This window comes from Apium graveolens, chromosome 2 (assembly GCF_009905375.1).
Source record: "Apium graveolens cultivar Ventura chromosome 2, ASM990537v1, whole genome shotgun sequence".
In the NCBI taxonomy this organism is placed as follows: Eukaryota; Viridiplantae; Streptophyta; class Magnoliopsida; order Apiales; family Apiaceae; genus Apium; species Apium graveolens.
The window spans coordinates 37,619,486-37,645,924 of NC_133648.1; the positions used below are offsets into that span (position 1 = coordinate 37,619,486).

The window sequence follows — 26,439 nt, forward strand, 5'->3', positions numbered from 1 at the left end:
TGACTAGGCCAGATATTTCGTATTATGTGTCTAATTTGGCTAGATATACAAGTTGTCCAAACAAGACTCATTGAGAGGCACCGGATAGAGTTCTTAGATATCTAAAGGGAAATATTTCCCTGGCTTGCATTACCGGAGATTTCCGGGGGTACTCGAGGGGTATAGTGATGCAGTATCTTGGAAGTCTTCTAGACAGACTTTGATTACTCGGTCTACTTTTGAGGCTGAGTTGTGTGCACTTGATACCACGTGGACGGGGGATGAATGGTTACATGGACTCATGAGTATGTTACCTATAGTAAGCAAGCCGTTTCCTGCCATTTATGTTCATCGTTATAGCCGTACAACTATCGAAAAAGTCAGAAGTTTAAAGTATAATGCTAAAACAAAGAGACACATCCAAGTTAGACTAAAGTCTATAAGGGGTCTTGTGTCTGATATTATTATTACTATAGAGTTCATAAGAACTCAGGATAATATAACTGATCCGCTGACTAAAGGTGAAACATTCCATCTGTATCTGGTAGCCATCGAAGTTGAGGATTTAGGAGGGTTCAAACTCGGAGGGTACCGACTCTGAAAAATATGTCATGTATAAAATCTGGTATGCAATTTAATTATGGATTTATGGGGGAACGTTAGAAAATGGAAAGTTTGAGCATATTTTATATATGTTCTTGATATGATTTCCGGATGCTAATACTTGGAGGTTGTTCCTTGACATGAGGACTTAAACTTTCATATTTGGATCTAAGACATTTTTTTAGTGAAATCCATGAATATATTGAGACAAAGTTGCTTGTTTGAAATGGGTTATGGGGATTTTGTCCCACATTGATATTGTAAAAGAAAGATATTGAGTTTATATAGCATCTTGTGTTAGTGTTGTTTACAACTACTAGCATAAGTGGAATGCTTGTGTGGCCTAGTGCTAGGGGGAACTCTTATATTTTTCTTTTCTATTACAAGTTTAATTATTTATATTACATATTTAATTATTAATATTAAATATATTGAGTAAGGATTATTTTAATCATACTCTGAATATATTTTATAATATTAATATTAATTAATCGGGATATAATATAAATAATAAGGAAAACCCATTTTGTTTACTTTTTCTGTTTTGTTACTTGAGATACTACATCGAGTAAAATAGAAGAAGACCAACTTGAGATGCCTATATATTGAGAGGTATACTTGAGATTAAAATGACACAAGTCTCAGTGCCTACCTCGCAAACATATATAAATTACATAGGTTTTATTACGGGTAAACTGAGGTGCGAGTCACCGTTAATCATTATTGCATCTATGGCCAAATTGATCTGTTGTTGTTTTATCCTGGAAGCGATATTGCTGCATTCCATCACAGCTTAAGCGGGGGCAATAATCTCTTTAAGAACAGTCAAGTCCTCTTGAAGGGTTTGGTGACTCAGCTGTTGTGTTCTTCTTCTTATCAGAATTTGGAAAGCGATAAGAGATAAGTTTTCTTTACTTTCTTTATCAATTACAGTCTTTATAGTTTGTTATTACCTTCGTGTTTTGTTTCGTTAGTTGGTTATTTGGTTATTTTCCTTATTCTTGTTATTATATATATAACTGCCAATTGTTGCTGTGTAGTTAGAATTATACCCAACAAAAAAAACTATAGTGTGTATGGGCCCATTTGACAAGATACCTAACATAACATTAATACTTAGTCTTTGGACAGAAATATTAACTTGCAAATGGTACTCTCCATGCAGAAATCAAATATTAATAACTGAATAAATCTACGCATAAATATCACTTTGGCGATATTTTGACAACTCTCTTATTCTTGAAATAGAAGAACAAGATATAAATTATATTTCTCTAAAAAAATGTGCCCAAATCTGTATATTAGGAATTTTTTTAAAAATAAATCACCAAAATGTTTTAATATTATAATTCTGAAAAAAAAATTAATTCTGCACTAGAGTAAAAAAACAAATAAATAACCCCATATTATTGTCATCAAAAAATAAGAATTAGAGAGAATTTGTCCTCGATTATGCAAAATGAAATTGCAAACGATACAAAAAAAACTTCCCAGAATTCTTGTATTATAGTCACTAATTAACCTTAATATATAACATGGAATGTCCATGTTTGTATAATGTTAAGACAAAATTAACCAAGAAAATAAAACTGCATGACATGTATTCAACACCATGTATACACATACCAAGATCAGGCACAAGTCACATGAATAAAAGATCATGATACAAATAAATCATGTATGGATAATCTTCGAGAACACCATATCTCGTACATATTATTGATAATTTAATATTCTAAGGCTACAAATTAAAACACATAACCATGTTAATGTTTCATGTCAAACTTGCATCATGTGTTATTTACTTATTTATGAGCGCATATTTTGTAAACGAATATACAAGGTCTTCGTGAACTCAAAAAAAATGAAGTTAAAATAACAAAAAAAATGGCATGATACACGTATCGTTCGCATTTTGTAATCTCAGTCCAAAAAAAATCATATGTTTAATATATGATCAACCCTAATAATTCAACATAAGATAGGCTCTGATACCACTTGTTAGATCTAAACATATAATCAGGATCATTTTTGGTGATATTATCAAAGTTACATAATAAATTGCAATACGGAAGTGTGCCTGATTCCATGACGGTATATTGTGAATACAGATTGCGGTGTAAGAACTGGGAAAATTATGACTATTTTGTGTTGTATTAACTGAAATATTATGTATTTCATTACAATGTGAATTATGGTTAGTCATAAATTTTACTTCTTGTGTGTTTTATATGTACAGTACGACTTCGGGTATTTTTTGACTATTTTATTTAACGATAAATGTGTTCACATATAATATTATGTTACCGAGATTAAATTTTAATACCCGATATTGCGGGTTGAGTGTTTTACATTATTTTGCGTGATATGGAGTTTGTCATATTGATTTTCGGAACATTTAGCTAATTTAGAAGATGTTTCATTTCGTGAAAAATGATCTTGTCAGGCCCCTACCGGTACTCCAAAGCCCACAAAAATTGTATTTTCGTTTTTATAAAATTGTGGGACTTTCAAATATTTATATTTTTGAATTTTTGGAAATAACGTGGTTTTTGGAGAATTTTGGCATAAATTTTATATTTATTTGATTAAAAAATTTCCATGTTAATTATTAATTGTGGGCTAATTATTTTATTAAATGATATAATTAGGCCCTAAATAATTTTAGGGATATTAATTTTTAATTATAAATAGATTTTAATTAATATTAATTTTTATAAAAATAAAAAAATCAAGAAAATTTCATATTTTCCTCTGAAAATTAGGGTTAGGGTTTCATAATATGTTCTTGAAATCAGTCGATGATTTTGATCTGGAAAGCAAAGTTAGTTGTATTTGTAGTCGTTGTAAAGCTCTCAAAGAGTACAATCCAATTATACCATCAAAAAGTTCCAAAGATTGGTAATCTTTCAATCTCGATTTTAGGGTTCATAATAGGAATTTGGGGCTTCTTGATTCAATGATTTTTGGCTTATTTTGATACATCAAATAGCTTCTACTTGTAATTCTCAGTTGATTCACATATATAATTGCAAGGTTTGTGTTCGATGTTGGTGGTTTAAGTTAAAAAACCCAATCCAATTCTAAAAACATGTTTGTGCATATTTTATTTTAAAAATAATTCAAAAAACATTTTTATTTCCAAAAATTGATTTATAATTCATAATTAATTTGGTTAATTATTTTTAAATAATTAACTGAATTAGTTTAATTCTAGATAATTACTTTCTTTACTATTTTCAAAAATCCAAATTTAATTTAATTATTTATAATTTGTTTTATTTATTTATTTATTTATTTAATTGATTAATTCATTTAATCAATTAATTTTATCTATAAATAGTTAAATGAAATACAATTATTTATAATAAGGTCAAATAATATTCTAAATTTTTTTTTTGAGCTTTTAAAAATATATAAAGGTATTGAATATTCAATAATATTATTATGAATTGAATTATTCTTAGTTTATTCAAAATATATAGATCGTTCATCCGTTTAATAAGAAACGAACTCGTCTCGATTCAGAAAAATATTATGCCTCTATTAAAAAAAACTTTTGAGACATAAATCCTTTTGTATCAAAAAAAATCATGTTTTATAAACATTTTTTAGTCAGATATTTTTCGAAAGGTCATATTTTGACACGATTTCAGTATTATACACATTGAGCCGCATATTTTGACGAAATGAGTTACATGTTACATGCCTTATATGTTTACGTGCTATGTGAATTATGTGCCCACGTGTCTCTTAAAGTTTTATAATTGAATATGATCCCTATCTATTATCATCGAGCGGGTAAACGATAAGAATATATGTATGAGTTAGATAATTATATATTTGTCGGTTGATTAAAAATAGTATCTTTTATGATAGATACACATGGTTCGAGACGTTCAAAGGCCGACCGAGAGAGTAAAAGTAAAGCTTGTTTAGATGTGATATCTGAGACAAGTAGATTCAAAGATGAGGTGAACATGGAATGGTGATTGACGAGTGATGTTAGGTAATGAATACAACATAAAGGGGAGGGGGTGAATGTGTTTTAGACAATTTTAATGGCTTTTTGAACTGTTATGAATGGTGAACAAAGTAATCTGTCTTGTAGAGATAATATGTTTTATCATGAATAATAAAAAATGCACATGAATACATTATCTTTCAAAACTCACTTAATTTTATATAAAAATCAAGCTAGTGTTTTGCTACAAATTTATGGGTTCTTGATATGTTAGGAACTAAGCTTCTCTCTTGAGAGTTACAAGAATTTTTGATCTGTTTGTTACTACTGAAATAAAGCATCCGGTGTTTACTTTATAGAACAGTAACCACTGGTTTTACACAACATGCAATAGCATGTACTAAACCCTACATTTTTTTTGCCAAGGTACTAAACCCTACTTTAAGTTAACTAAAACTTTCTATTTCGGGCTTAGTGTATCTTTGCAAATCGTGCATGTTTGTGACTTTACTTTGTCAGTTAATCTTAGCCTTTGATCTTGTACTCTTCAAGATACTTTTGTATACTTTTCAAATCAGTGATTGATTTGTTTGTTGATTGATAATCTTGGATATTTAACTGGTCTGCATTTTTTACCTCGAGATCTCCAGCTTATTAATAGAGAACTCGACATCTCGATAAGTATAATGGCTTATCGAGATCTCTTATTACTCTATGGTTTTTATGACTTATCGAAGTCTTTGAGTTCTCGAATGTGAAATTGACTTGTCGAGATCTCTGAGTTCTTGAGTATGATCTTGACTTATCGAGGTCTCCATTTCTTTGCATGTAGAATTAACTTATCGATATCTCTGAGTTCTCTAGTGATATTTTGACTAGTCGATATCTCATAGTTCTCTAGTAAATAAATAACTTGTCGATATCTCTGATCTTCATGTCTTCAATTTATCTTGCCGATATCTCTGAGACTTCTCTATAAGATTTTCTTGACTTCGCGATAAGTCATTCTAGAGTCCTCGAATGACTTTTCTATAACACTTAATATGTGACTTGTAGATTTCTTGACTTTGAATGTTTTTCCCAAAACAGATTTATTCAATTCCAAGCTTTTTCACACTTTCTCTGAGGCATGATCTTCATAATCTTCTTCCAGAGTTTATTCTTAGGCTTGAGACTGTTTACAGAAAAATACTCCAGTCTAATATATTTTCATTTTTACAGACTTGAGTGATACAATACAAAATGCAAACTTAGATTATCATACAACTTACTTAGGGCTGTCAATTTGACTTAGTCTTGTTATAGTACAGGCATGTCTTGCACAACAAGTGAAGGTCAAATAGTCTGTCGATGGAGATACATATAGAACAGAGTTGAGTCATGTGGCAGATGGTTAAAGATCAAATAGTTGATCAATTGAGGCAAGTATTTCTTCCTTATTCAAAATTCAGAATAGTTAAATATTTTATATTATTCTGAAATTAATCTTGATTATGCAAGTATTCTTTATTCTTGTTTTTTCACTTTTATTTATTGATCTATTGAGCAAATACCTATTTCTCTGGGTTATTTGCGAACCCTGAATTATGATGTTTTAACCAAAATGGTTTTTCATCAAATACTCTATAGACTGGATGGTTATAAAAAGGGTCGGGGATGGACCGGACCCTATGATTTATTAGGCCAAAGTGTGTCTGGGTACCCGATATGATGGTGGGTCCATGCGGATGGGCATAGATTCGTACTATATTCTGACTGATCAGAAGAGTGTAGTACATATGTTGGTTCTGGTGTCTAGTATAATTTATTGTTGATCGACATTAACGGCATTACTTCTTTGAAAGTTTCATGATTACAAAACCGAACAATTAATTGATTTAGGAGATGAATCAGTGAATTGTTCGTTGTCTTTTTTCAGATAAATATGATCTATGATTGAAGGCTAATAAGGCTGATGTTTTATTCACTCAATTATTTAAATGAAAAAAGATTTTTATAAAATTATTCAAAAATTGTTTCTAGTGGTTTCTTTTTTACCGATACCTGGAAACCAAATTATGGTACTTGCTAGGCATTTTTGGCTCACTCTTGCTTTGTTATTTTTTTTTCTTTCAGTATCACCTGAGGATAAATTTAGATAGATCACCGTAGGCAGTGCCATGGAGAGATCCCAGCTTTAAGAAGTTGGTTATGTCAGAGTGGATAAGATGTGGAAGTTGGTAAAGAGGTAATGAAGTTTGAGTTAGTTGTATAAGAGTTTATATATGCAGATTCTTGTTTCATACTGTAACAACCCGCACTTCCGGACTATTAAATCTAAACCGAAAACTAATATAAAATACAATTTACTAATCCAAAATTCTATTACAAAGGTCACTATTACAAAAGTGCAGCTAACGGAAGCGGAAGCCCAAAGGTCAATCTATTCTAATTCTAAGTCCTCGAACTCCAATTATATCAAACTTGAACTTAGACGAAACCTGAAATTGTAAGTAATGAGCTGCGAAGCCCAGAAAGAAAATAATCAATCCAACTAGCAGGCCAAGTAACACACACACATATAACAAAATACGATAATTTATTACGATATGATATATGGAACAAAGACTTTTGATATATATTCTTATTCTTATGCTTATTCGATAGGTATAATACACATAGCACATAAACAACAATAATTCAAAATCAATAACTCATGCCATAACCACTACAACCCGGTGATAACGGTCCTAAATTTTCACAAAACCGTCACTACAATCTGGTGACTGCGGTCCTAAATTCTTATTCGATATTTTCACAAACCATAGCATAAATCAGAGATCCAAAATTATCGTCTAGACATCACACATATACACAACAATACATATACCGTAACACATCATACTTTCAAATATATAATCACTTAGCTCAAATTTTGATAATCAAATATACACACATAACATATAGTTTAGAAAACACTAGCAAGATCGATCGAAACCTTACCTCAAAAGCTGACCAGATCTGAATATAGCCTTTTTGACCCTCTAAACGATGTTATCTTGGAAAACAGGAAATACAAAAGTTGTAAAGAACGAAAAGAGCTTTTCAAAAAGCCCAGGATCACTGAATTCTGACTTACGATGATTTTTTTATGAATTTTACAAGACTGCTGATTTTTATGGCTAAAAGCCCTACGAATTTTAATAATAATACTGAGGAAGACGAATATGGTGTATTTATAACGATATAAAACCCTATATCTTAACCTACAAGTTATCCATATTAGAATCTGATCCAAATTTTAGGCCCATTAGTCTAATTTAATTTTAAATCCTAGTCCTTTTCTAATTTTAATACTCTTTATTCTATTATTCAATTATTAATCTAATTCTAAAAATTACGGGATATTACATACTACCCTCCTTAAAAAGAATTTGGTCCCCAAATTCACAACAATCCTATACATCAACTCCCTCTAATATCCTATAGGTCAAACTTAAACTAAGGTCCACAGGAACACATCCTAGGAAATGTACTAGTCCTATACCTAATACACACCGAAGGACATCTAAAAGCGGAAGTCCAAAAGTCAAACCACTTCAAATCCTAAGTCCTCGAACTCCAATAATATCAAACCCGAACTTAAACGAAACCTAAAATTATAAGTAATGAGCTGCGAAGCCCCGCAAGAAAACAATCGATCCAACTAGCAGGCCAAGTAACACACACACATATAACAAAATACGATAATTTATTACGATATGATATACGAAACAAAGACTTTCGATACATATTCTTATTCTTATGCTTATTCGATAGGTACAATACACATAGCACATAAATAACAATAATTCAAAATCAATAACTCATGCCACGGCCACTACAACCCGGTGATAACGGTCCTAAATTTTCATAAAACTGTCACTACAATCCGGTGACTGCGGTCCTAAATTCTTATTTGATATTTTCACAAACCATAGCACAAATCAGAGATCCAAAATTATCGTCTAGACATCACACATATACACAACAATACATATACCGTAACACATCATACTTTCAAATATATAATCACTTAGCTCAAATTTTGATAATCAAATATACACACATAACATATAGTTTAGAAACACTAGCAAGATCGATCGAAACCTTACCTCAAAAGCTGACCAGATCTGAATATAGCCTTTTTGACCCTCTAAACGACGTTATCTTAGAAAATACGAAAGATGAAAGTTGTAAATAACGAAAAGAGCTTTCCGAAAAGTCCAGGATCACTGAATTCTGACTTACGATGATTTTTTATGAATTTTACAAGACTGCTGATTTTTATGGCTAAAAGCCCTACGAATTTTAATATTAATACCGAGGAAGACGAATATGGTATATTTATAACGATACAAAAACCTATATCTTAACCTACAAGTTATTCATATTAGAATCTGATCTAAATTTTAGGCCCATTAGTCTAATTTAATTTTAAATCCTAGTCATTTTCTAATTTTAATACTCTTTATTCTATTATTCAATTATTAATCTAATTCTAAAAATTACGGGATATTACACATACCATAACCTGTAATCGATCTAGAGTTTGAGGGGTCATCTATATATTTATGTTAATATACAGATTTATATTGTTTAATGTTGTCTGGTGACATCCAATCCTGACCCCGGATTTGGAGGTTGTCACATTGGGGACTTGATCATCCTATGACTTGATATGGCCTCTAGATGTATCTCGCTCAAACTGATGGGAATAGAGGAGTAGATGTTGTGAATAGTCTCGAGGACCAAGACCCTATTATATTCTTTATATAGTTGTCCAATTAGATACCATTAACACTAATCAGACTCCTATTGAGTATTACACATTACAAAGCCCATAACGCATATGATGTTATTGGACCCTTTATTATAAAAGAACATTGTAAAAATATAAAAAGAACATTAACTATCATAGGTATTTTATGTTAAATATTAAAGAACATTGTAAAAATCACTAGCTTTTCAATAAGCACTTTACTGTATTGTAATAGATAGCATTGGTCTTTCGAGCTGGATCCAAAAATAGATCATCTCTATTTTTTTATTAATAGCAACCAAGATCCAATGTTGTTTGTATTTTTTGTTACCGTTAGCTGAAATTACAAATAGTTGAATAAACGCATATGTATATGTAAGATGTCTTACGAAACATTATAAAGCAAAAGAATTAATCTAAAGTTATTAGTCCAATATATAATTAATCTTTATCTCGTACAAGTCTGCAACTAATTAATTTTATCCAAATTTTCATTAACCACCACTATTTCTTTAATAGTTTAACAATATTTTCCATCAAATGGCGATCACCGCCTACAGCCTCAACTTTAGCCACCAATATCATTCCCCAATCAACAAATATTTTTTTTTTAAAAATAATTACATTAAAATCATGACATGGCCGACAATTCCATTCACCATCTATCCCTACTCAATAGCATAAGTAAATTACAAGATTTAGAGAAAAATAATCATAATAAAATAGAAAAATAATCATAATAATCATATAGAGAGTAGAAATGAGTAATTTATTTATATTTTAAAATTTTTTATTTTGTTTGTAAAGACTATTAATATTTATGGGTTGGTGGTTCGATATGTATCACAGGTAAAACGCTACTCCCTATGTTTCAAAATATTTGTCCACTTTTGGGGAAAAAATTATTTCAAAATAGTTGTTCACTTACACTTTTAATGTCATTATTCAAATTATAAAATTTAGTTTATATTTTCAAGGTGAATTCTACACCACACGCAATTATTGTATCACTAGTTTCCATTTCCAAGACTAACTCTCTACCATAAATAATGGTGTAGTTAATGTAATCAATGTAATAAATATGATAACTAATATAACTTGTTTAACAATATTAGAGTCTCTTAATATGCGTAATCTTTTAAAAAATGGACAAGTATATTGAAACGTAGGGAGTCGTATTTAAAAAAAAATATTAATTGAATCGTTTCTTTAAAAAGAATGTTTTTAGTAAAATAAATTATAACAGGTGTTACTAGTAAAATGAAAAATATAAAACACATGTAAATGTGGTGAGTCAATTTATTTAATTGCTAATTAAAGTGTAATATGTGAACTCTAAGTAGAGTTGTGACTTAAGTATAGTTTGCAAGACAAAGTATTAATACAAGGTGTACCAATAAATATGATATTTTTTGGCTCTATAATTTATCAAGTTAGCTGCATTTTGTGATATTAGGCTTCGACTTATTTTAGATTCTGAATTGGAACTTGACCATATTTTTTTAAAAAAAAACAAAATTTGACCCGGATAACATATGATATTAAAACTAACTTTCAAAAGTTTGATAATTTAAGTTGATGGGTGTTAAATAAATCGAATTTTCTAGTGTATGCCCAAGGGCACATACTAAGAATCCGTACTTGATGAGTTGTCAAAATTTTATTGATGGGGAGTTTATTAATAATGATGGACCCCGTGCATGCACAAAAATTTTCACCAATAAAATTTTGACAACTCATCAAGTACGAATTCTTAGCATGAGCCCTTGGGCACACACTAGAAAAACCCTAAATAAATATACTTTCAGAAAAGCCTCTCTTCTATCTCTTTAACTTTCTTTCTGTATAACACATTGCCCCTGTTATAATTTATTTTTCCTTTTACCTTGTACGTTTGTTTGGCTAAGTTCCATACTCATTGTAAGCACCCTAGTTCTACTAGAAGGTGCAGATTTTTTACACAGACGTGGAAATCACTTGGGGTCATCACCGTGCCTGCCAAGATACTGAATGGTGGCGGAGACCTCACTCTGTCTCTTAACCAAACTTCTGGCTCGGGCTTCCAAAACTACCCTCTCTCATTCTCTCCCTCCCTGCTCGCTCTCTACTTTCTTTCTCTCATTCTTGCTACTATTTCTACGTTTTAAATTTTAATATTATGAAACTGCAGAAGCATGTGTGGGTTCAAAAATCAAGTTCTTGATCTTAGATTTATTTGACACGTGATGGTTTTCTCAACCCCAGAGCTTCATTAAGATCAGATATTTAGAAGTCTTGTTGAAGAATACTCTAGGAATAACAAACTATCACAAACTATCACCTCACTCAACATAGTGTTTTCTTGAGCAAAAATATTCTAAGTGCTTTCCAGAGGACTTATGGAAGATCGTTGTGCTGCTAAGATCAACATTCATTGATGGTGATCTCAAATTACAGATAGTATCTTGTATGTAATGCACAGATTAGGTATGAAATTAAAATCATATTTATAATCCATTTTAAATATATTATGTTCTCCATCTTGTTACATAATATTACGGAATATCATAGATTTCCTTTTTCTGTTTTATCTAGTTTAGATCTTCTGTTTTCAGTGAAATTTTAATGCCCACCAAATTATTTTTGGTGCAAATTTATCTTAATTTTTTCATAAATAGTAAAGATCTATATTTCTTATTTCTTTTTGTCATTCTTAACTGCTAGTAGATTATATTTGTTACATATTTGTTACAAGTAATATTTGTTAAAAATAATGTACATTCTTGATCCCTTGAATATCAGTTTTGTTTCTCAAGGTTTGTGATGCATTCTGGAGATTGTATTGTTGATTTTTTCCTTACTGTAACATTAGTGTTATTTGTTTAGTTTTATTTGTTTTATATGTCATTATCTATTTGATTGCAAACACTTTATTTTCTATGTTTTTCTATCGTGTTTTGTTTAACTATTGTAACTCATATTCTTAGGTTTTTGTATTATTCTTTGAGAGCAATTATGGTTTTGGTTATGAAATTTAAATACATTTAATTTTTCAGTTACGATTGATATTATGTTAAATAATACATTTATTGGGTTTTAATTTAAATTAAGGTTTACATAATTTGAATTTTCCTTTCTAATTATTGAGTGACTTTTATGTGGTTTAATTACTTTTAATACTCTAGTGTATGTATATGTATATATATTTATCCTATATATGTATTTGTACCTTAATGTAGCTTTTATAAGTGGAAGTTTCATATTTTTATAATAATTTCTCTTTATTTCGGTAACCGATGTGTTTATATGCTTTTAATGTGTTATTAATTAGGATTAAAAAATTTCCTTAATTGATTTTAATTTATAAAGGTTTCTTGGCTTGATTCATTTTTAGGAAAATTTATGTCAATTGGTTTTTTAGCTTTTAATATGATAGTAGTTATTAACTCTTTAATGTTCTTATTAAAGGAATTAACTTTTTTGAATGAAACTTTATATTTTATTAATTAACGTCTTTTAGTTATATTGGTTTTTGACTTGGATGGAGCTAATTTTTTCATAACGGTTTTTTAATTGATAAATTTTAAAGAAATATTTTTCAAATTGTGCCTTTATTATGATTTTAAAATGTTTAAGGGGCATTAATTTTAACATAAATGGACTACAAAACTCAATTTATAGAATGATGTGTCATGGAAGATGACTTTTCTGTGCCAATACGGGAGTGCCATATATGATGGCTTTTGACTATTTACTAGTTTTATGAGTCTTTAATGACTAATTGTTTCTTATTACGGGTGTGATGGCTTTTGACTATTTACTAGTTTTATGAGTCTTTAATGACTAATTGTTTCTTATTATGGGAATTTGTGTCTAACCAAATATATAGTTTGGTTAAATCTTATTTTATTTTAATATCATATTATATGTAGATTCGTTTTTATTTTTAATATATTTTCCTTGTTTCATTTGTTCTTATTTTCAGGATAATTGTAAAAGTGTACTTTGGTTCTTTTTCAGACTTTATGTCACAATAATCTAACAAGGGATCTTCAAGCACATGACAGTTTAGTTTCAGAATGATGATACGAGAGTTTCTTGCAGTTATCGTAAGACAATAGTTATTATTAATTTTGTATAAATTGAGTTATAGAGGGCACTCTTTTTCCTCCTTGAGTTTTTTTCCCATAGGGTTTTACTCTTGCCAGGTTTTAACAGGCCTTTCTTGTGGGTTATCTATTTCATACATTAAGTTTTTACTGTCTAAACGTAGGCAACTTGGGTGCCTTTAGTTTAGATGATGAACTTGGTGATTGGAAGTTATACTCTTTTGTATTTCGAAATTTTATTAATGAATTTTTTTCATTCTTGACAAACTTTAAAATAATTATACATATATATATATATATAAACATACACCCACACCCACACACATATATGTTATTTAAGTTATATCTATCATTTAAAAAGTAATCAAATACAATTAAAAATTAGAGATTTTGAAATAATTATAAATATAACATAATTTTATTTTATAAATTTTTTAAATAACGTGACATAATTTCATATCAAAATAATTATGGTTTAAGTGAGTGACAAAAATAAATCATCACTACCTAATTTAAAATATACTTACAAAATTATTTTGAGTAACAATTTTTTAAAATTACCTAATATATAATATGATTATTAATGGCAATTATGAAGTATCAAATACTAACTTACAAAATACACAATATATTTTTTACACCTTATTTTACGGGAAATTCCTAACAATACAATATAAAGAACATAGCTTGTAGTATCAAATATTTAGTGGAAATTTGACAATAATATATCGTATTTACACTATGCACGTATCTTGAACAAAATTCATATCAAAGAATAATGAACTAATACAAAACAAATAACATGTTATGGAGTATTAAATCTTTTCGCGGGCACCCTGAGAACTTTCTATGAATATAATACAAAAATAAGTTTGTAATGTCGTAACAATTATCACTAACTTAAATTTGAAATACTTTAAATAAAAATCAAAATTAATAAAAAAAATTATATAATATTTTAGAATATTCATATTCTCGTGTCTGGGACGGGGTATAAGCTGGTTATTTAAAAACAGAAAAAGTATTTAGCAAACCATAACGGAAATATACTTATTCACGAGATTACTGTCCCACATATTCCTGAATTTGAAGCAAAATTTTCCTGAAATTTTTGGAAAAGTCAATACTTCAATTTGTATAAAAATTGAATTTGGAGATTTGACTTTAAGATAAGTTAACATATGTAGAAAGAAAATATTTATTCACATATGTGAATCCATCACTTAAAATTTCAATATACAATCTAATGAATAATGTAGAGTAGTATATCACTATCAGTAATGCTTTGAACATCACCAAAATAGAGATTAGAGAAATTGAAAAATCAACGAAGCTGATATAAATACAGGAAATCAGTAGGCAGTGCCAATCAACTGTTTTGTGTATGTATAGCTGTATATATACATACAATACAATACAATACAATAAATATAAGCAGAAAAACAATAAAGTCCTACCTTGACATTTTTGATCCCAACCACAATCCTCCCATTTACATCCTTCCACTGAATTTCAAACTACAGAGATAAGAAAACCATACCAATAAACACACACCACCACGCGCTTCCCACTCACGTGAACAACAACTCACCTATATGGTCAAAATGTTCGGTCTCTTTGTCAGACCACGGTCCCACTTCAGACCGTACTGGCTCAGAATCTGGGTTCATGTAATAAGAGACTGAATATCACGCGCCGTACTTGAGGGTAAAAGAGCTGTCACCATCATAATGCCCCAACACACTTGAGTTTATTTAAATCTTACCAATTGTCAACGCCTTTGCTCTAAATTTATTAAAATGTACTACTACAATCTATACATACAAGTATACATATAGGGACTTTTAAAAGGGCTATAGTGTGTGAATGTGTGTGTTTATGATTTCAAACCCTGTATTTCACAAAGTCAACGCCTCTCTTTTCTCTCCTTCTTTACCTCCTCAAATTTTGATTGTTTTTTTTTCTCTTGTCATGATTCTTGATTTTCCTCAACTTTTACACCTCCACTGCGTGTAATCTGTGTGCTTTTTGGGCTGTTTTTGGTTGTTAATATGGGTAATGGTGTTGGGAAACTCACCGTTTGTTTCACCGGTGGCGACATAGTTCGCCGGAGGAAAGACCTTGCCGTCGTAATATCTGATCCATTAGACGATCTGGGTCACTCTTTCTGTTATGTTAGACCTGACCCAGATCGTGTTTCTTCCTCCAAAGTTCATTCTGAGGAGACTACAACTTTCCGGTCAATCTCCGGCGCTTCTGTTAGTGCCAATACTTCTACACCTTTATCTACTGCTGATCTATCTTCTTATAATAGTGTTGATCGGGCCTCGGCTTTCGAGAGCTCGACTTCTTTTGCTTCTGTTCCTTTACAGCCTATTCCCCGGAATTCTGTTTATTCCGGGCCTCTTTCCTCTAGTATCGGTATGTCTGGACCGATGGAAAGAGGGTTCGTGTCGGGTCCGATAGAACGGGGTTTTTTATCGGGCCCGCTCGAACTTGAGAAAAGCTCATCTGGTGGTCAGTTTAAGAGGAGCTTTTCTCATGGTAGTTTTGCTTTTCGCCGGAGATCACGAAAGGGATCATCGATTGTTCGTACGGTGAAGAAGGCGATTTCGAAGACTATTTCTCGAGGGCAGAATTCGATTGTTGCTCCGATGAAAGTGATGGTTTCTTTGAAAGAACATGATTGGATTAGTGCTGGAAATGAGAAGAACAATGAGTTGACTATTAGCAGTGTGAATTTCAGCAGTGAAGGTAGTTTAGATGATGATGATTCATTTCAAAGTCAGAATTTACAATGGGCTCAAGGAAAGGCAGGGGAAGATCGAGTTCAAGTCGTGGTTTCTGAGGAACATGGATGGGTTTTTGTTGGGATATATGATGGTTTTAATGGCCCTGATGCTCCGGATTATCTTTTGTCTAATTTGTATCCTGCTGTTCATAAAGAGGTCAAGGGTTTGTTGTGGGATGATGATAAAATTGATCTTACAAGTGATAAGAATTCTAAATTAGAATCAGGGGAAGTGTCTTCTGTTGATGATAGTTCTCGGGTTGTTGAAAATAATTCATCTACGGATACTAGTAAGGTTGGATGTTCACGGGGAGTTGAGGTTGAAAGTTATCCTGCTAGAAGTGGGGATGTGAATTTTGAGTTGAATCCAAGAAGAAGAAAGGGGAGGAATTCAAAGATTAGGTATAGAGGGGCTGCAAGAAAGTGGGAGGAGAATCAGAGGAGATGGAGGTGTGAATGGGATCGCGAAAGGTTAGATCTTGATCGGAGATTAAAAGAAGAGATACATAAAAATGGTGGAGGTGTTAGACATGGTGATGTACTCAAAGCTTTGTCTCAAGCATTGAGGAAAACTGAGGACGCCTATTTAGGGATTGCAGATCTTATGCTTATGGAAAATCCGGAACTGGCTTTGATGGGTTCTTGTGTTCTTGTTATGTTAATGAAAGGCGAAGATGTTTATGTAATGAATGTTGGTGATAGTAGAGCTGTGTTAGGTCAAAAGGCAGAACCGGATGTTTGGCGACAAGATTTGGAGAGAATTAATGAGGAAACATTGTATGATCTTGAGGGTTCTGATGCTGATGTTTCTTCTACAGTGCCAAGCTTAACTGCTTGTCAGCTCACCATTGATCATAGTACTAATGTGGAAGAGGTAGACCATTTTGTAAATAATTATATCGCGTAATATTACTGTTTCTCTATTTTATATTCGGTGATGGGGCTTTTGTTGATATATTGCTGAATTTTCACAATTTTTTACAGGAGGTGCAGAGAATAAAAAATGAACACCGGGATGATGCTTCTGCTGTGACAAATGAGCGTGTGAAGGGTTCTCTGAAAGTTACCCGAGCTTTTGGTGCTGGTTTTCTTAAGCAGGTATTGTATGTTATAAGCTTTCCATTCTAACAATAAGGATTAGTGAGAAATGTAGAGTTGCTTTCCTATCCCATATGAAAAACTAAAGTAGATTCCTTTATCTGTTACAAAAATTTCATAGATATTTTTTTGGTAACCAAAATCTTATGGTCCTTAAAAGTGCATAAAGCAAGTTGCCTTTCTATTTTGGGAAGAATATCCCTGGATTTGGCTGGTTGCCAATGTCCAGGACCTCTCTGTATGAATGCATATTGGTTTACAATCTTATTATATGCTTCCAGAAAACAAAAGGTCAGTTCAATATGGATTTTCTCTGATAATTGGCTTAGTGGGTAACTGGTCCGTATTACCATACCAAGCCAAACATACCTGATATACCTACTGTATCCTTCTAAAGCCGGAGAGCGTAAAATGTACACAGATCTTACCTATATATCTTAGAGAGGCTGTTCTCGTAAAGATACATGTTGCGTTTGTGATTCCATTAGTAAAATTTTGCCAATTACCTTTTTTCGGCCTATCATTTTTTCTTGTGCTAATTTAAAGTTTGGCCGATCATTACTGTCAAGCTGATGATCATTCACTATATGTGGATGTGGTATATCATATTTACTATGTTGATGTTTTACTTCATTGTATATTCTTAGTATACCACTCGAAAACCTCAATTCAACTAAATCTATTACTAAATTAGGCTTTAGCTGCAGTAGGCTTGTCTTAATTCATTGGTTTAATTGCTTGATGACTAAAATCCTGTTTTCCCCCTCTTTTGCAGCCCAAGTGGAACAATGCACTTCTGGAAATGTTTAGAATTGATTACGTCGGATCATCTCCATATATCAGTTGTTTACCATCCCTATACCATCACAGACTAGGCCCTCGAGACAGGTTCTTGATATTATCTTCAGACGGGCTATACCAATACTTTACGAATGAAGAGGCTGTCTCTGAAGTTGAACTTTTCCTAGCATGGTCTCCTGATGGAGATCCTGCTCAACATTTAGTTGAAGAAGTGCTTTTCCGTGCAGCTAAAAAAGCTGGTAATTTACATTCTAATGCAGACTAACTTTTATACTCTTTCATTAACATTCCTCTGGAAGCTAATTTGTCATTGCACTTTTGCTGTCCAGGTATTGATTTTCATGAATTGCTGGAGATACCACAAGGAGATAGACGACGTTATCATGATGACGTTTCGATTATTGTTATTTCATTGGAAGGAAGGATATGGAGATCTTGCGTGTAATTAAAGGAACTCTCCACAGATAACTCATATAAAACAAATCTGCAAAAAGAAAAAAAGGTGGAATCCATTTTTGAAGTTTTTTGATCCTATAATCATCATTTTAATGTACCCCTTTAGATCTATGGAGAGTATAGTTGTGCATTGTAAACGGTGATTGGATCTGTGAAGTTCTAAACTTGCTCTATGTTGATTATAAATTGTCATAACAAAAAAACTGTAAGTTCCTATAATAAATGACAATTTCTCAAAATAAATATATATTTCCCCTTGCCATTGTTAGAGTTGTGTTATTGCTTTCATATGAAATTGTTGCATTGCAAATTTGAAACCTAGACTAACACAGAATGCAGAAGATGAACTGGACCTGTTCAGTACATTGGTGTCACTTGTCAGCAAGAAAGCACCTGCAATTGTAATACAAAATGAAGAATGAAAAAGTTCAGAAGCTTTTATAACAAAAACACACAAAACCGAAAATTACTTTAAAAGGTGAATAACACGGGGCGAGACGTCTGTTGCAACAAGCTCCTCATGAACTTCAGAATCTTCTTTATTAGAAAAACACAAAATTATAATTACTTTTTAAAAAGGTGAACACCATGGGGCAAGATTTTATTCACCATGTTATTGGCATAAATTATCTCTCGCGTTGTAATCTATCGGAGATTCTTCTCCTCTTGATGACACCAAGTTGACTTAAAAGGTGAACAACATGGCGCAAGACTTTTATTCACCACGGTATTGGTGTAAATAATCCCTCGCATTGTAATGTATTGGAGATTCTTCTCCTCTTGACGACACCAAGTTGACGATTTGGAGGCGAATGTCTGCAAGTATGAAAGCAAGGGTCCATTCAACTGTCCGCACTTTTCATCAAAAACAAAAATTAGTATGCACATCAATTTTATCCATGTGCATTGTAAAGTAAGGTGGTAAACACAATAAAGATTGTCTTAACCCTCCATTGGCAAGCTCTGGTGGTTGGTGATGCCAGAAGAAAACATGAAGAAGAGGCCTTGGGCCAATAATCGCTATCAAACTCCAACTTCTAACCAATTCATGTAAATTTCTGGAATTAAATGCAGATTGCAGGTGAATGGAGAGGTTGGGTACTAGTAATCAATAAAATCTGCCATTTCGTAATTAATTCTTGAACCAACTTTTACAAGTTTTCCTTAAATTTGATGGCGTCTTACTTCTTACATTAAATTCTTGTTTGAATAATTTAGTATCAAAGAAGGGGCAAAGTACATTCTCACTGTATCATTTCCTTGAATGACTTGATGTCCTGCTAACTAATAACTCCCTATTGTTTTCTAACTGATAATGACCTTCATTCACATATTATTCTTTTACCATTTAGAATGTCAAGCTGATTTTAACTGTTGCCCCTGATACTTAAACACAAATTCCTACACTAGCGCTCTAATTTTCGACATCTTGTTACCAGTGTACTTAACAACAGAGAGGCATACAAGCAGACGGCATTTTAAACATCTTATTTTGTTGGGGTGTAATTTGAGTTGTGGGGGTTTACGTTTATAAATGTCTGAATTTTGTGTGATTATAAAGCTTAATAAGTTTGATAGCTGTGATTTCATAGGTCATTTCACAACTTATTCTGGTTAACAAAATCGCATTGTTTTTTATAATTTCCGTCCGAGTAAGAATTACTAGTCGAGTTCTTTCTGTTGTCAGACTTATCACCCATATTACTTTGTACCAACTAATAGAAGGATGTGCAGTACACAATATTTAAAATAAGAGTCTAAGAATATAAGAGTTTGTTAATATTCAGACTCCCAGACTGGACTAATGTGTGTGAAAATGGTTTGCACTTAAAATGTTGATATCTATATCATCACCAGTTCAGTAATCAACCAGGATCAAAATCTTAATATCCCACAAACTTTCACATAGTCATGGACAAGAAACAATATTGGTTCTTTAAGATTTTGTCAAATTCTAGTGACTAATTATTACAACCCCATTATATGGATACATGGAGTCAGTGTTGAATTAGTTGCATCTACACTGGATTAGTTATGTTATATGACATCATTACTCAAGAAACTAATGTCACTGTTCTTTAATATTGTGTTTTTTGAGTCTCATTTGTTTGTCTTATCATTAAACATGTCAACCTTAGGTAGCAGCAGCTACGATAATGTAATACAAGTGGCCCAATTATTCTGGAAATCATGAAGAGAGCTTTTTGTTTTATTAAAGAAAAATTAAGAATCCCCCTTTGCCTCTTGCTGATTTTTTTATGCCTGTAGATATAGTATTCAGCTGAACTCATTGATCATTTGTATGTTTCCTACTCATCAATCATCATGCTCTCTTGTACTTAAAATACATGCCGGAGTTCTTAAAAATGTGAACTAATTCAGGGTACGAATTACAAACTCATTATTTGTATTGCATAAATGGGTGATTTGTGGTATTGTAGCTGCTATGTAGAGTTGTATGCTCAAAAAAAATGTAGCCGGTACATAACCTGTGTGTTGGTGCTATTTTTACTTTGAAATGTGAACGTAGATGTACATCTTATCTTGTGGTATATTTTCAAGTCAAGTTTGATAAAAACAACCGGAGAACATCAGGCACTGATTGTAATAGGCCACTTTTATAACCTACAGACCAGAGAGTTTTGCACAAAATATTCAAAGTGAAAGCTTTTTCTTAATCTTTCTGTCAAGGAATTTCGTATTTATGTGCATTTCTGTGATCTATAGATGGATAAAGATACAAAAGTTTCGCAGATTCAATCTGGTGCTTTTTGTAGGATCTGCATCTTAAAAGTTACTGAATGCTCTTAGAAGCAGGGTTTCTTGATTTAAAAGTTGAAAATAATCCAGCTCCAAAAAAATAAAAGCATTGAGGGGTTTCACTGCTTCTCCTAGAGGACTACTCAGCCCAAGGGAGAAATCCGCTATCACAAAAAAAAAGAATATTCAAGTCTCAGATTATTGAAAACTGTGATCAGGAAGACTGGTTTTCGTCTGTCAGAAGTGAGAATGATCAACAAACAAAAGGTTTTGAAAATCACATTACCCACTCGATGTAAATTTTAGCTCAGAGACAAACAATGAGAAAATGTTTATTTGATTTTTTTTAATTGCCAGTGTTAAGAAAATTGAAACTTTCAAAGTGGTTTAAACAAAATGTAGCTCCAAAGGATTATATACTAGTAACTTCTTAGAAGCATGCTGATTGCTGAGTCTTGTCCTAATAACTTCTTAGAAGAAGAACATTTATTTAGTGATGATCTGCAGCTAAATAATGACTCTATCCTGGGGATCACGCAGTTCAAGCATTTTTTGATTAGATGATTGCTGAAAATTAGCATAGTAGAGATCTTGCTTTTTTTAACCACCGTAAAAGTTTTGAAGTTTTCAGTGTTATTGCCGATATGCATGTTAAAATTACTCATGTACCGGAATCAATACAGTAACTTATGTTAGATAACTAGTAATAAAGATAAACCAAACCAAACCAAACCAAACATGCCGCTAAGATACAATCTTGTCTCTACTTATCGAAATAGAGAGTGTAGATGAGTAGATGGCATGGAAAATTATTCACGGTGGTTGCCAAGTCCGATGAGACAGCGGACCAGGGAAAAAGAAGTCCCCTGTATTCATATTGCAGTAGTTTAAATGCAAGGGGCCTTATTGCTGTATGAGATGCATAAGTTTGAGGCTACGAGATTTCCAAGTCTCAACAAGGAGCTCATAAGAAAGACTGCATGATAAGATATTAAGATGGGTTGCCTAATTGTGTCATGCAGAAAGTTTGAAAAGTCAAGTTCTATATTTAGTCATTTAAACAAACCTAAAGATTGAGGTGATGAACTATATTAGCGCATAGCAGGTGCATGTAGCAAGTTGTTAGTTGTTACCCATTGACTCAGCTGGTATGCTTATGTAGGCCACTAACGCAATATTGGAAAGATGGTCTTGAAACCAAATTGTTTGTCAGAATTACTATTTGTTGTAGTCAAATACATGGTTGGTCCAACTTTAAGATTACCCATATTTTAGCTTGCTTATTTGTCTGACCCGGTCCATAAAACGTTTCATTGGGCCAAATGGACCACCGATTAAAAAAACCTTCTAAATGAGATAAGTCAAGAGCGACATTGAAATTTATACGAGAACTGTACCATTTTAATCGAACCTCACAAGCTTCATATCAAATCATGTCAGATCATAGTTGACACGAAAGCAAATAAATTTTCGTTTAACAACATGAAGCTTGTCTATCAATTCATCATACACGAAAAATCAAGAACATAGTTGTGCTTAAATGGTGTTTTTGGTCACTTAACTAATCGCAAACTTGCAATTGAGGACGTGGTACAATCTTTTTTATACATGGTAAGAGTTTTGATACAAGAGGGGTCAAATTTTCCACACAACTTGGCTGACTCTTACAAATTGGTTTGTATAACAGTATTCCTAAGTAGCAGACATTGTAGAATGCTTCAACTTGTACTTTTCACAAGGAAGAGGATGTAAAGAATCTTTGGTTTTTCCTATTCACGCTAACTAAAAGGACCTAAAAACATTACTACTTCAAGACTGAGTAAATACCAGATAAAGATTGTGATCACACCACACTACAATACCCTTGCAGCTCATACTTTGCTCACTTTCAATCAACAGAGTTGATGGATAAAGGAAATCTATCCAAACACACCCAACCGTTTCTGTATTTGGAACGTACTTGGCACTTAAGGTTTATCGACCCATTCGTTTTCAGCAGCAATTCTTCCTGATCCACGAGTACCCATTCTTCCGAATGAACCTACAGCTGACAGGTTCTTGAAACTGCTACTGCCCTCGCTGCAGTTACGGAACCTCTTTGATTTTCTGGGATTCGAGGAAGCAAGTTCCTTGGAATCAGTACTTTTGTCGACTTTGACCTGAATAGCAACTAATTGCGCGATAGTGCTTCGGCAAAATGGGCAAACAGGAGCAGTGAGGCAAGCTGTTGTTGGGTTGGGCTTGTTGTGGCAGCACAACGCAAGTGTGCAGTGAGCGCACATCTGGTGGCCACAGTCTTGCACTTCAATTGTGCAGACTTGATCAAAGCATATGCAACATAGCCCAGCATCACTGATCTGCAATATAATATATCTACAGTTAATAACTTAATACAACATGACACTTTCATATTGTCTCAATACCTTTCAAGCAACTAGCTTGCAACTTGGATTCATACATATTTGTTTTGTGCCAGGAATTAATTGAAATGGTAGGTCATCTGACAGTGACTATAACAATTCCGATGAGCTATTAAACTTCAAGTTGTCATTTAAAAATTTAAAGTAAGAGCTATTAAGCACATACTTGCTAAATAATTTTAGTTTCGACAACTATTAAGTAAAACCTGAGACTTTTTGCCATCAGCAGATTAACAATCATCACTATACATAGACTTTTGAATTTTAAAGTTCAAACTTTCACAACCTCAAGTGTGCCAACAGAAACTTACGAAAACTTTAAGAAATATATTGGTCACTTTCAAACTTGTAAAATAGAAAATATCCAATTTAGCTTAATCATTGGCAGCATTTGGTTAAATAACTGTGATACATACGGGATTTCTAGTTTTCTACACAAGAATTCGGACATATTCACTTGGTAATTAAGATATTACCTCTGAGATATCATCATCAGTTCCGGAATCAGATTGAGATGGAGATGGCGAGGAGTATGCTACACCTTTTAAAATGCTTTTCTCCCTCTCCCTGTTAATCTCCATTAGGGCCTTCTCCAGTAGAACTTTTGCTTCTTGATTAAGCTCACTAATGAACTTTAGAGGTGAGGGCCAGACCATAGGTTCGGCAGATGTAGGATTCAGCAGAGCAGCACATTGCCTGTGCTTATGCTTTAGAGCAACTAGATATGGTATTCTCCTACATAAACAAACAAAGAATCATGAAAAGGTTAATATACATACTTTTAGTAAAATCCATTGTACAAGACAAACAATTCAGGAAAAATGGCAACCACATGTTTTACACACAACAGCTAGCTTAGCATCCAATGAAGGAATAAAAGCTATTCTATTAGTAAGAATAATTGGCTCAGATCATGTAGACATTAGATCAGACTGAAGATGACTTATTACAATAAGCATCAGCATAAAAATAGCTTCATTTGTTAGATCACTTTATTAATAGAATAAAAGCTATTCTATTAGTGTCTAATAACCATTTAAATTTACATATATAATTCAAGGTAATAATAGTTAAAATTACTCTGTAAAGTCTAAACAGTTCCTCCGCACATAAATACATCTAAATATCTCAAATCTTTTATAAGGAAGGAAACAATTTAACAATACCCTGAAGAATCTCTTTGAAGCCTATCTGCACCCCAAGCCAAAAGTTCACTTATGCAATCCAAAGAACCCCCTCTTGCAGCCAAATGAAGCGGAGTGCTACCAGGGAAACTGTAAAAGAATAGCCTTATAAGTACAAATGAAAAAAACACCAATGATGCAAAATTAGAATCTGGTGCAAGAAGATCATCAAGTAATTACCTATATCCACCAGTTGAAGCACAAACTAGGGCTCCACTATCTAATAGAATATGAACACAATCAGGTCGTCTATGACGAGCGGCTAAATGCAAAGGAGTCGCTCCTTTACCATCTCTAATATTCACAAAACGAGCAAATCCCCTGAAAAATAGATTTCAAATTTATTTAAAAGAAAGGTTAATAACATATTAGGTACAATTACACGAACGAGAAAGAAAACATTCAATCAAGACACATAGGCTCACCAAGAAAGAGCAACATGGGAGGTACGGGCCTCTGTAAGAATAGCTTCGAGGCAATCAGAATGACCATAATACGCAGCGTAATGCAAGCAGGTTCTTCCATTAAGTGAATCAAACTTCAAAATCTGATCAAATTTTAAATTGGTAATTAAATTTCACTAAACCATCCTTATGTTGCACAAATACAGAGGGTTAAACTTAAATTCCATTACAAACCAATTTAGCCTACAAACTTCACAAATCACCCAATTTACTCTAATCAAGCCATATTGGATTAGAAAGTAGTAAGGGACATACATTTGCTCCAGCTTGGATAAGCTTTTTGACACAAGAAATATTCCCATGCATTGTAGCCACCATTAAAGGAGTCTAAACAATCATGAATCAAGAAAATCGCCAAATAATTAATCAAAAAAATCAAAACTTTTTTAAAAAAAGATCAAGAAAACATATAAAACCTCTTCACCTGCTTATTTCGATTCACTATATCAGGGTTCACAGATCTCTCCAGAAGCATAGAAACAATCTGTTATCACAAAATAAACACAGCCCTTAAAACACAAAGAACCAATAAATCTTGATGGAAAAAAATGAAGGAAAGAAACAAGAAAACTCACCTCGATCTGATCATTGGCAGCAGCAATATGAAGAGCAGAGTTACGATTATAAAGAGTGGATTGATGAATGATAGTTGGGTCAGTTTCAATGAGAGTTTCAACAGTTTTTAAGTCTCCAAACTGAACAGCACTGAAGAGACCATGTTCATATGTTGTCCTGCAACTCATCACCTGACCCATCCTTCCCACACTGCAAGATTTTTATCTCTCTCTGTATAAATAGAGAGAGAGAGAGAGAGGTGGCTAGTTCGCCACCTTGGAAGGAAGGTGTAGTACCGGCGGGAATAAAAGAGAGAGTATGTGTGTGATAGGAGATTAAATATTGCAAGTATAGACTAGCTAGTCGACTAGTCCTAGTCTTTGTGGAGAGAGTGTGTGTGTCGCTTTGTTGAAGATTTAAGCTGCCCGAATAGATGAGCGGGCAGGGGACCGTGGAGTCCAAACGTGGAATCAGATTTCACACTTGCTATCCCCTA

At 32.6% G+C, this 26,439-nt stretch overlaps 2 protein-coding genes across 2 annotated transcripts; one reads left to right on the top strand and one right to left on the bottom strand.

The window, feature by feature from the left end:
- The first annotated feature begins 14,844 nt into the window (after positions 1–14,844).
- On the top strand, positions 14,845–18,828 carry LOC141707299 (putative protein phosphatase 2C 23). Its single transcript, XM_074510385.1, has 4 exons — positions 14,845–17,079; positions 17,190–17,303; positions 18,079–18,343; positions 18,434–18,828. Exons 1-4 carry the CDS (start codon positions 15,466–15,468, stop codon positions 18,547–18,549), a joined length of 2,109 nt encoding a protein of 702 aa, XP_074366486.1. The 5' UTR covers positions 14,845–15,465; the 3' UTR covers positions 18,550–18,828.
- Positions 18,829–22,899: 4,071 nt separating this feature from the next.
- Positions 22,900–26,324, bottom strand: LOC141707300 (putative E3 ubiquitin-protein ligase XBAT31). The gene is made up of 8 exons (XM_074510386.1): positions 25,964–26,324; positions 25,813–25,872; positions 25,644–25,715; positions 25,350–25,471; positions 25,105–25,245; positions 24,907–25,014; positions 24,217–24,475; positions 22,900–23,677 (listed from the first exon to the last, which is right to left on the bottom strand). The coding sequence occupies exons 1-8, from the start codon at positions 26,141–26,143 to the stop codon at positions 23,288–23,290; spliced, it is 1,332 nt and encodes a 443-aa protein (XP_074366487.1). The 5' UTR covers positions 26,144–26,324; the 3' UTR covers positions 22,900–23,287.
- Positions 26,325–26,439: the final 115 nt, after the last annotated feature.

Coding starts and splice junctions, on each gene's coding strand:
- LOC141707300 (XM_074510386.1), bottom strand. CDS start 26,143: ATGGGTCAGGTGATGAGTTGCAGGACAACATATGAACATGGTCTCTTC. Junction 25,716..25,812: donor TAGTGAATCGAAATAAGCAG/GTGAAGAGGTTT, acceptor ATGATTGTTTAG/ACTCCTTTAATGGTGGCTAC. Junction 23,678..24,216: donor CTGATGATGATATCTCAGAG/GTAATATCTTAA, acceptor ATTATATTGCAG/ATCAGTGATGCTGGGCTATG.
- LOC141707299 (XM_074510385.1), top strand. CDS start 15,466: ATGGGTAATGGTGTTGGGAAACTCACCGTTTGTTTCACCGGTGGCGAC. Junction 17,304..18,078: donor GTGCTGGTTTTCTTAAGCAG/GTATTGTATGTT, acceptor CCTCTTTTGCAG/CCCAAGTGGAACAATGCACT. Junction 18,344..18,433: donor CCGTGCAGCTAAAAAAGCTG/GTAATTTACATT, acceptor TTTGCTGTCCAG/GTATTGATTTTCATGAATTG.